Below are 11,297 nucleotides of genomic sequence, written 5' to 3'. Positions count from 1 at the left end.
TCATCTCAAAATACTGTACAAACATTAATTCCTCCTGAGGTAATTATTAATCAGAATATTTTACAGATGTGGAAACTGAGGCACAGAAAAGGCATAACTGGCAAGTGGTGTGTTCCAGGTGTGCCATTTTATGCAACTTACAAATATGTGGTATGGCTCATTAAGTAAATTGCACATTTACAAGTAATTTGTGTATGACCATAGCCCTGGCTTCATCTTAAAGTCAATGTACTCTCCCTCAAACAGTGGTAGGGGCAGGACGTGGAGCTGCACAAAATTTGTCAGCTGTGACAGGTGGGTGTATGCTGAAGGGAAGGTGGTGGGTGCTGTGTGGGGAGGAAGATGGGTTTGTGTGGAAGATGGGGGCGTCTGGGAACTGGCAGAGTGGAGATGGGGGGAGCAATGGGAGGAGTATCTAAGGGAAGTTGGATTTGTGGGGGTTTTCGGGGACAGCTGGATAACTTGGGGAGAAGCTTGGGCGAGCTCGTTTTCTGGGAGACGTCGAGGAGGAAAGGCTGGGGTCACGATATGCAGAAAACTGGACGTTTTGGCCAGGAAAGACTGTGGGGGAAGACGAGGCCGGCTGGGGTTGCCAGGGCTGGGAGGAAGAGCTGTGCGGGCTGACCGGATTCAAACGTTTGAGGGGCTCGCTCGCTCGCTCGCGGGGGGGGGGGGGAGAGGAGCCTAGGACCCCTTTTGCCCCTCCCCCGCCTCTGGGCTGCTTTCCCTGCGCGGGCCCAGCCGGGGGCACGATGAGACTGGCCACTTGGCTACTGGCCCCCCGCAGATGCTACAACAGGTGCTGGTAGCCGCATAGCCGGGGGGGGGGGGAGGTCGGAGGCGCCAGCAGCAAGCCCGGCCACCCAGGCGCTGACGTCCCACGAGCGCGAGGTTCCGAGAGACGCAGGCAAAGGCCGTTGGGGCGGGTCAGCCGCGGCTCCCGCGGGCCGTTGTCTAAGCGCCAACCCGGCCTCTGACCGACACCAACGACTCTGGGGCTGCAGAGAAGCCCCCGAGCGCCGCTGCTCTGCGGTGAGCAAGGTCTGGGGCCGCCTGCAGCGCAGGCGTGGAGAAGGGTCAGGGGCGACGAGCGCTGCCCGGAACTGCAGCGACCCCCTCCCGCCGCGGCCTAAACAGCGCGCAGAGCAGGCAGCGCCTGCGCAGTGTGAGTGGTGCAACGGCGCTGAGATCGCTGAGGTGGGGCTCGGCCATGCTCCCTGAGATGCGGTGTCAGTTGTGGCAGGCAGCACAAATCAATCGACGATCTCAGTCCACCGCCAGAGTGCCGCCTCGGAACCTGTTTCAGTATCGTAGCGCATGCGCCGTAGCGACGCGTCGCTCCTCTCACAGCCACTGTCACCAGGGAGGAGGGTACTGCCGCCGCGTCCTGCAGGCGTTGAGGGGCGGGCGGGCGCGCGCAGGTGTGTGTTGGGTACCGCGCGGGCGTTGAGGAGAGGGGCGCGCGCGCACGGGGTGCCTCGCAGGCCGCGGGGGGGGGAGTCAACATGTCCGGAATGGGGGCTGGTTCATGCGGCTCGGGCTCCGGGGCCTGTGGCGGGGGGGTTGCCGCCGCCGCCTCCTCCCCGGGCGGGGGGGTGTCGATGTTCCGCTGGCTGGAGGTGCTGGAGAAGGAGTTCGATAAGGCCTTCGTGGACGTGGACTTGCTGCTGGGGGAGATCGACCCCGACCAAGCGGACATCACCTACGAGGGGCGGCAGAAAATGACCAGCCTCAGCTCCTGCTTCGCCCAGCTCTGCCACAAGGCGCAGACTGTGTCCCAGATCAACCACAAGCTGGAGGTGAGGGGGGAAGGGTTAGGGACGTGAAAAGGACGGGGCATGAAGGGGATGGAGCTGCGGGGCCGGGGGTTGAGTTGTTAGGGGAGGTGAGAAGTAAAGGGGCTTGACAGACCGAGGGGGACTTTCCCCCCAGTGCTCTGATTGCTGCACTGGCCTCCCATTGGATAGACTGGGATTCAAGGTATCTGTTCTGCTGTTCAAAGTCCTCCCTGCTCTTGGGACACCTCTTGCTCGCCTCAGCTGGAGCTTGGCTTCCCATGACAGCTATGGGCTGCTAGTCTAATTAATCCATGGACTAGTACAAAAACACACGACTTCAGCGTAGTTTTCTTAGAATATTCTTTTCACAACTCAAAAACCAAAAAGCCACCTAACCAGATGAACACATTCAAGAATCTATAACCAAAAAAGCACTGTTACCTACAGAAGGAAGTGGGGAAGAGTATATTTTAAAAACTCGAGGCACTCAGATATTATGGTGATGTGCACTGTGTAAGAACCTGGATGGGTAGTTAGATTGACCACCAACTCTAGCTCTCTCATTCCTCTGAATGATTCATAAGTAACTTAAATTGCCTTTAATGTGATCACCCCCTTACGATTAAGCTACAGCGTGGCCTATTGCAGAAATAGTTGACTCTGGGAAGAAAGTACCTTGGCCTTGGTTTTAATCCCGTTTTTTCCTGGCAGCAAGACATGGGTGTGCAAAATATCCCTTGGGTATTAGTAATACAGTAGCCGAGATGGAAAATATTTCAAAGTAGAGTACAAATGAATTCAGTAGATAACTTTGCTCATTACAAACAAATGTGATGTTGTATCTCACAGGAGTGCTTTCCAGACTGATGTTTATGGTATTATTTATGTGTGTGTTGCTGTACATTCGATATGACAAGGTTCCTGCTTGACAAATTTAATGTATATAGTCATAATATGGTGGTTTACTGAGTAGTTACAATAGACTAAAATCAACATGGATAGCATGTTATGGAAGTACTATTCCATTTTATTGTACCCTGTGAAACAGGTGGGTTTTATGAGCTATTTGAAAGGGAAGGAAGATGCATGGCAAATATTGATTTGGAAAGTTGTTCCATGTATAATTACTGGGGAAAACAAGCATTAAATCTTGAATGAGGGAGAGAAAAAGGGAACATTTTGAGAGAGATGCTTCAATGGAGTATGTGGAGTGGGACTGAGACAGGCTATAAGAAGCAATGAAGACTGAAGGTGATATTGGAATTGTGGAGTGAGCAGAGACAATGCTCTTGATAGTGGGGGCACAATTTAAAGCAATGGTTTTCAAACTTCTTGAGCTGAGCCCCCCTCCCCCCAAACCAGACAAAAGGTGAGTCAAAGGGTGGAGGTAGTGCTCCCTCCTGAACGTGTGAGGCTGAGCTGCCAGGCAATGCTGCTTATCCTCCGCCTCCCACTCCCCCTGAATGTTCCTCCACGGCCCTCAGTTTGAAAACCTCTGATTTAATGGTTCTGGTGGTATATAGTGGGGTTCGTGGCGGGACATATAAACCCTGACAGAAATCTGGGTGTACACCGTGACCCTGAATGCCCGCCCCCCACATACACGCACCTCATCTCTGGGAGTGAGTGCTTGAAAAGTGAGGATAAGCTTTTTCATGTTAGTGAAATAATTTTCCATTGAGCAATTACTTTTAATACATATTTGATATATACAGGGGTTTTTTTGGTCTTTTAAAAATATCCATTTAAATGATTAACTTGTGCATTGTAGTTTTCATGATATCCGTTTTGAGAAACCTTAAGTTTTAGAGGCATATATTTGAAATGGAAACTGCTTATTTGAAGGCGCTTATGATACAGTTACAAGCTATGATGAGAATAAGTTCTTTGTCTTTATTACAGACCTTTAATCAAAAGAACTGGTGCTCAACATGAAAGATACAGTTACAAATTTTGAAACAACTCACCTGGGTCAATATTGGTACTTGGAACATGATCAGTAGACTCACTGCAGTTTAAAATTCATGTTCATAGAATCATAAAATATCAGGGTTGGAAGGGACCTCAGGAGGTCATCTAATCCAACCCCCTGCTCAAAGCAGGACCAATCCCCAATTAAATCATCCCAGCCAGGGCTTTGTCAAGCCTAACCTTAAAAACTTCTAAGGAAGGAGATTCTACCACCTCCTTAGGTAACGCATTCCAGTGTTTCACCACCCTCCTAGTGAAAAAGTTTTTCCTAATATCCAACCTAAACCTCCCCCACTGCAACTTGAGACCATTACTCCTTGTCCTGTCCTCTTCTACCACTGAGAATAGTCTAGAACCATCCTCTCTGGAACCACCTCTCAGGTAGTTGAAAGCAGCTATCAAATCCCCCCTCATTCTTCTCTTCTGCAGACTAAACAATCCCAGTTCCCTCAGCCTCTCCTCATAAGTCATGTGTTCCAGACCCCCAATCATTTTTGTTGCCCTTGGCTGGACTTTCTCCAATTTATCCACATCCTTCTTGTAGTGTGGGGCCCAAAACTGGACACAGTACTCCAGATGAGGCCTCACCAATGTCGAATAGAGGGGGACGATCACGTCCCTCGATCTGCTCGCTATGCCCCTACTTATACATCCCAAAATGCCATTGGCCTTCTTGGCAACAAGGGCACACTGCTGACTCATATCCAGCTTCTCGTCCACTGTCACCCCTAGGTCCTTTTCTGCAGAACTGCTGCCTAGCCATTCGGTCCCTCTCTTTTATATAGTAATTAAAATGACAACCATTACCTAGTAGCTGGCTACAAGGATTTAAAAGCACCTGCATATTTTAGTTTGAAGCCTTCATTAGGGTCATGAAACTGCAGCGAAACTCTGGTCAGGGTACCAACATTTACTCAGAGGGACAAGGTGGGTGAGATAATATCTTTTATTGGACCAACTTCTGTTGGTGAGAGAGACAAGCTTTTGAGCTTGTAGGCAGAGTTGTTTTGAAAGCTTGTCTCTCTCACCAACAGAAGTTGGTCCAATAAAAGATATTATCTCATCCACTGTCTTTCTCAAATACCCTGGGACCATTAATAGCTACAACAGCACTGCCTATAACATTTACTCAGGTCACTTGTTTCAACTGTCATCTTAATTTTTACGTAAGCTGTTAGTAGTACCAGAAAACAAATCATGAATTCTGTTTTTATCTGGATGAGTAAGATACGTTGACTTTAAGACATTGAAGTACTACTGATTATCTGAAACGAAGGTCCCCCAATTCGGTAGATACTTGTATGTGAGTTGTCTTATTGGATTTGATGAGACTGTTTGTTTATATTTTTGTCTGTGCCCATTCCCATAGTATCTGTGTAATGGTATATATGTGCAAAAGTGTTGGCAGGACTGTGGGCCAACTGTATAGAAAGGGTTGCTCTGTGAAGATAGAAGGTGCTAGTAGTGGTGCCAAAGTGCTACTTCTCTTCCTCCTCTCTATACTTTCCAAAGGGTTTTCAAAGCATTTCTGAATTTATTTATTTTTTAAAATTCTCTTGAAATGTCAGTATTTTAGCATTGCATCTTAAACACAGGTCAGTAGTTTACATACTATTTTGAAGAGTATAAGCAAATAAATAACTAATGCCTGTATCATGTTCTTTTGTTTTGTTTTTTTGTTTTAAATCAGAACTCCCCTGTAGAGCTGTAGTGGTCATGTTATTGCATTGCAGACAGGCAAATAGAGAAGTGCTGTTGAATTGAGTGTAAGATCTTGGTTTGTTCGGCAAATTAAATACACATTTTCTTGTCAAGGAAGTTGCCCTTGAGGGCCACAGTTTAGTGCCTTGTGGGCCATGGATTGGACACTCCTGCTCTAAGGAGTTTGGTACTTAAAAATGTTTGTATATTGTCAGCACTTAGATATTACTACAGTGAACGGCAGCAATATAAAACTTTAAGATAGTCAGTAATTTAAGGATAAAAAACATTCCAGGGATGCTGTAGTAAAATTGGTATTGCAGACCCAGGAAATTCAGGTTATGATTACATTTAAAAGAAATCCAAACGGAGATGCATAGTTAAGACACCCAGACAACCTTAACTCTTCCCTGTAGTGACAACATGCAATAGGTATACAGTTACGATTAGTCCATAATAGTGTCTGTAGTCCCACATTAGTTTAATCTGATTTGTAAAGGCATAGATTTGTTTTCATTGTTTTTCTTCATGTCAGTACAGGGTAGAGTTCAGGTTAAGCAGATTAAGTAAGCCTCCTATTGCTACAATCTTTCTGGAAGTCATCTTGGCTTCACTCTTATTGGGAAAAATGGACAATGGTGGTGGTTTTGAAAGAGGGCATCTTGACTGTGAATGCATGAGGCCTCAGGCCCATTGAGAACAATAGGAGATGACAGCCATTTTGAAATAGTTCAAGAAATTCCCTATAGTACATTATTTATCAGTCTCTTCTGAAAAAGAAATTGTTGTGAAAAATAGCGGGGGGAAATGACCATTACTTGTTAAAAAAAACAAAAACAAAAACCAATATTTTACTGTAGTCCATGTATGAAATTTCAGTGAATTTTAGCTTGTAGGATGTTTCAAATGTGTGTTATTCCACTGTTAAGATCATTCTGGATGAAAAGTGGTCTGAGATAGGGTGTTACCTTTATTAAAGGATCTTTGTTTAATTAGGCTAATGGATTTATTTATAAATTCTTAAAATGTATTCTGTACTCAGAGTAAATGTTGCGATTTTGGAGGTTACACTCTATTCTTTGTATGTAACAGTGTTTGAATACCTGCGCTTCCAGTACAAAACTGAACTCATCCTTAACTATGAGACTGTGACTTGCACTTCCATAAACTGTCTTTAAAGAGGCCACACCAAAACCTCTAAGGTGCCCTGACAATCAATTGTACTTAAAGTAACAGAGGCTGCAATTCAGCAAAAACACGTGTGTGTTTAACTTTAAACACACGAATATTGTAGCCTCCTATGCTTTCTTGTAGGCTTAAGTACTTTGCTGAATCAGGCCCATTATGATAACTGCTCAGCATCTTAAATACTCATATACAATTAACTTGTTAACTCAGCTGGCCAGGAGCATTAAATAATCATATATAGGTAACAGTAAGGTTTCTGTCTTACCAAAAAACCCCAAAACAAACATGCAGGTGGAACCCTGTATCCATACAGAGCCCCATTGGTTTCTGTACAAGTGTGAAGTCCAGATTAAGATTAAATTACAGGTTTGGGGTCTTACTCAGCTAACAGTAAATCAAAGAACCATGTCTGTAATGTTTATTTTTGTATTTTCAGTGCAACCTAATAAAGAGATCTAAAAATGTTGCCAGCATACATTCTTTTGAAATGTCGTTCTAAGTTTTCTCATTATTTAAAGAGACCATTTTAGATAAATCAGCGCTCAGCTTTACTCCTAGCTCTCTGTGTATGTTGGCATGGAAGTGTTGGTACTGAATGTGATCTGGTCTTTTGGAACATCCACTGGATCAGATTTGGTCCAGTTAACTTTATATCCAGGGATGTGACCTTATTTTTTTGTGATGTGGGAAGTGGAGGCGACGATATGCCTGTATTCTTAAATATCATTGATATAAATCCAGGTTCATAAGGGTCATCAGAAGTATGCATGTTTAAGTTTATAAGTTTCTCATCCATCTTCATGGCTTGTAGGAAGGGATTGGCTGCACTTAATCCATATTCTCGTGTTTCTGAAATCCTAGAATTTTGTCTAAGAAGTTTTGATTACCTGACTTGTGCTTCAGAAATCAGTGTGTGTAAAAGACAAGACAAAAAAAGAAAAGTTGAACTTCCAAAGAGTAAATGCTAGCATGCTAGTGTTTTGTTTTTAAATTGTATTCACCGAATTATAAAATTTGTATAGTTAATAACACTCTTAAAATAATGACATCAATAATAAGGAGCATAACGGTTTTTAGAAGGTATGGGTATTCTTGGTATACAATTAAAACATATATGCAACTTGAAAAAATACTCCTGTGATACAGACATAATATTGAAATTGCCAGCAAGAGTTACAGTAGATTAAAAAGGAATTCTGAACTGTATTTTTATAAATAAGTACAAATAATATGATAAGTCAAGTCCAGAGTAAAACTACAATTATGTACAAAACAATGATAGCAATCAGTACATAAAACAAAATAAAAACACAACGATAATAGCTCGCAGCAGGAACAGGTATTTCCATTCTAACAGTAGAGATGGAAATTATTTATTATAAATATGAATATTAAGTGATATCTCACTTATATCCAACCAAAACAACTCCTTGTGAAGTTTATATTTATTGTTAGCTTGTTAGCTATTAGTTTACTACAAGGGAAAAAGAGTGCAAACTTGCAAAAAGTCATGTGTCCAGAATGGGCTTCAGCACAACAGACAAAGCTGATGCTGTTTGTTGCTTTAGTCCTCCAACCAATGTTTCAGCATGTTTCATCCGGACTTTCAACTTGACCTGAGGAACAAGCAAATCAGTACTAGTTGTCACATACCATTTTTTATGGTGTATGGAAATATATTTAAATTGCGCCAAAGTGAGTCAGAAGTTAAGGGTGTGTTCACTACTATCTGCTAAATTTGTATGAAATACTTTTACTTAAATGTTATTAAAGTTAAGGGACAATTCAGTTCAACTTTCTTTGTTTTGTTTGGATTATAGCATTAATTTAGGTCCTTAATATTTAGCTGCGGTGGTCTAAAATATTTGTATTTAATACAACTGTTTGTATCAGCATAGCATGTTCTTTATGTTCTTCTCGGGGTTACAAGAATGGTGGAGCTCCTGTGTTAAACTTTAACTGAATGTTTTAACAGTTTGAAATCACTGAAACACCATAGTAAAATAAAGTTTGTCCTATTCTTTTATGTGGTTGTGATAATCAGGACACAAACGTTATTTATAAATGTCATATTGTGTAAATTGGAGCTTGAAAAAATCCTTTCACTCATTCACGTAAGAGCACAAGAATGGCCATACTGGGTCAGACCAAAGGTCCATCCAGCCCAGTATCCTGTCTACTGACAGTGACCAATGCCAGGTGCCCCAGAGGGAGTGAACCTAACAGGTAAAGATAGAGTGATCTCTCTCCTGCCATCCATCTCCACCCTCTGACAGACAGAGGCTAGGGACATGATTCCTTACCCATGCTGGCTAATAGCCATTAATGGACTTAACCTCCATGAATTTATCCAGTTCTCTTTTAAACCCTGTTATAGTCCTAGCCTTCACAGCCTCCCTGGGCAAGGAGTTCCACAGGTTGACTGTGCGCTGAGTGAAGAAGAACTTCCTTTTATTTGTTTTAAACCTGCTGCCCATTAATTTCATTTGGTGGCCCCTAGTTCTTATATTATGGGAACAAGTAAATAACTTTTCCTTATTCACTTTTTCCACACCACTCATAATTTTATATACCTGTGCAAAATGGAAAGCATTCTCTGGCAAGTTGGAGAGCTTAAGATTTCTTTTTAAAAATATTAAAGTTCTTACCGGTTATTGTTTTAAATGTGTAGTGTTTATGTTTCTGAGGCTACAGACAGCTTTTGTATGGCTCCTGCTGCATCTATCTTTGCTAGGAACAGAGTGCAATTAACAAAACTCTGGTCAGTTTTTTAGAACACATCATGTCATTTTGATCAGGGCTTTGGAGCTGTGCTCCAGCTCCGCTTCAGCTCCAGGCAAAAACCTGCAGTTCAACCTCTCTGGAACTGCTCCAAGCTCCGATCCAAAGCCCTGATTTTGATATTGTACTGCCTGAGAAGGTAGCAAACAGAGGTAGGTATTGGAGGTATTCACCAGGAAAGAGGACTCAAATAATTGAGGCTAAGGAAGGAATAGAGTATCTTCCATTGTCCCTTTTTTGTGGTGGCCTTGGGAGAAGGGTAGAGTAGTGGAGATCCCTCTTAGATCCTCAGGGGCTCTGGAGGAAGAATATAGAGACAAAAGAGTTCTCTCTCTTCCAGCAGGTAGAGGAAGGTGACTCCCTGAAATTTATCAGGTAACTATTAGCCAGCGGCTGATCTAAAGATGAAGCCTTCAAGCAGACCAGGTACACTAAAAATTCCAGCATCTTGGGCTATGCTTCTCATGAACACATTGCCGCAAGGTGTTGTTTAGTGGAGTCTGACCACACTTATTTCTTGTATCTGCCTTTGGCAGGTAAGTGTAGGCCTCAGACTAGTAGGAAGTATATTTTTTTCAAGTCAGGCTGTGCGTTGAATTTATTTTGCACTTGTGTATGTCTCCAAAGTTGAGCCCATACTAATAACCGTATTGTTTCTGAATTATAGTAGTTCCTTTGAAGAAAAAAATAGGTTAACCAGCACTCCTCCCTTCAGAAAAATCGCAACCATAACAAAATGTGTGACATAAACAAAAATGTAGAGATGTGGGGGCTATACAATTTGTATTGCCTTTTTGTTGTGCAAGCCCTGTATAATACTGAAACAGAAGGCACAGAACAGTTCCTCTATTGTAGTGTGCACTGGAATGGGGAAGGGAAGGATTCATTCCCTGGAGGAACTCTCCAGCTTACAACATTGCTACTTGATCTGCATAATGGGGTCAGGATTTGGGCCTTATGCAATTCATATCTCTTTTCAGAGTTTAAGACCAGAAGATATCACCAGATCATCTGTGCTGACCTCCTGTACATCAGATGCCATTACACAGCACCCAGCCACCCCTATGCCATGCCCAACAACCAAAATTAGATCGAAATAGTACAGTCCTCAGGAGCCTAAATTATTACACAGACCGAGAACAGAAAGGACTGAGGTGCACCAGTGCCTGAGGCTCTTGCACTAGCAAGGAGTTGAGTTAGTGAGATACATCCAGATGATCCTAGCAAGTGACCAATGCCCCCTGCTACAAAGGAAGACAAAAGTTCCCCAACATCCTGCCAATCTGACCTGTGGGAAAATTCCTTTGACCTAAATATGGCAATCCATTAAACCCTGAGCATATGAGCAAGGCCCATCAGTAAAGCACCTGAGAAAATTCTTAGTACCACCTCAGAGCACTAGCCTACTCCCTCCAGTGTCTCTTCTTCAGCCCAGGGCAATTTCTGATGCTTCAGAGGAGGAAGACTACAAAAAACCCAGAATACATCGTGTATGTGGGGGGGGTGGGGAGGAGGAGGGAATTCCTTCCCCGGTGTCTGTAGGTGATCAGCTGAAGCATGAGATTTTCAGAACATAAAATATGGTTATGCTTCTGATTTTTCAGTTTTAACCTATAAACACTGATAAAACCCACCCCAGTACAAAAATTTTGAAAAGGGGTTTATCCAGTACCGGAAACACCGGAAACACCTTGTATCTAAGGGCTTGTCTACACAGAGCAGTAATGCAGACGACAAGGGTGTGATTTCTAAAGCGCACTAACGTGTTGTACTTTAATTGGTCTGTTTAGACTCTGCTGGTGTGTACTAAAGGTTCCCTAATGCACTTTAATGTAGTTGTGTTTGAAACAGTACTACTGTAAAAGGAGTCTGTGTGGC

The 11,297-nt window shown here is 43.3% G+C and overlaps 1 protein-coding gene across 1 annotated transcript in view; it reads left to right on the top strand.

The window, feature by feature from the left end:
• Positions 1-1,317: 1,317 nt before the first annotated feature.
• GOPC (golgi associated PDZ and coiled-coil motif containing) overlaps positions 1,318-11,297 on the top strand; it is a 57,427-nt gene continuing 47,447 nt past the window's right edge. The window contains 3 exon segments of the mRNA XM_077812991.1: positions 1,318-1,404; positions 1,406-1,488; positions 1,490-1,799. Coding sequence (XP_077669117.1) covers positions 1,318-1,404; positions 1,406-1,488; positions 1,490-1,799 — 480 coding nt within the window.

This window comes from Eretmochelys imbricata, chromosome 3, assembly GCF_965152235.1.
Source record: "Eretmochelys imbricata isolate rEreImb1 chromosome 3, rEreImb1.hap1, whole genome shotgun sequence".
NCBI lineage: Eukaryota > Metazoa > Chordata > Testudines > Cheloniidae > Eretmochelys > Eretmochelys imbricata.
This window is presented reverse-complemented; position numbering and strand designations above follow the sequence as displayed.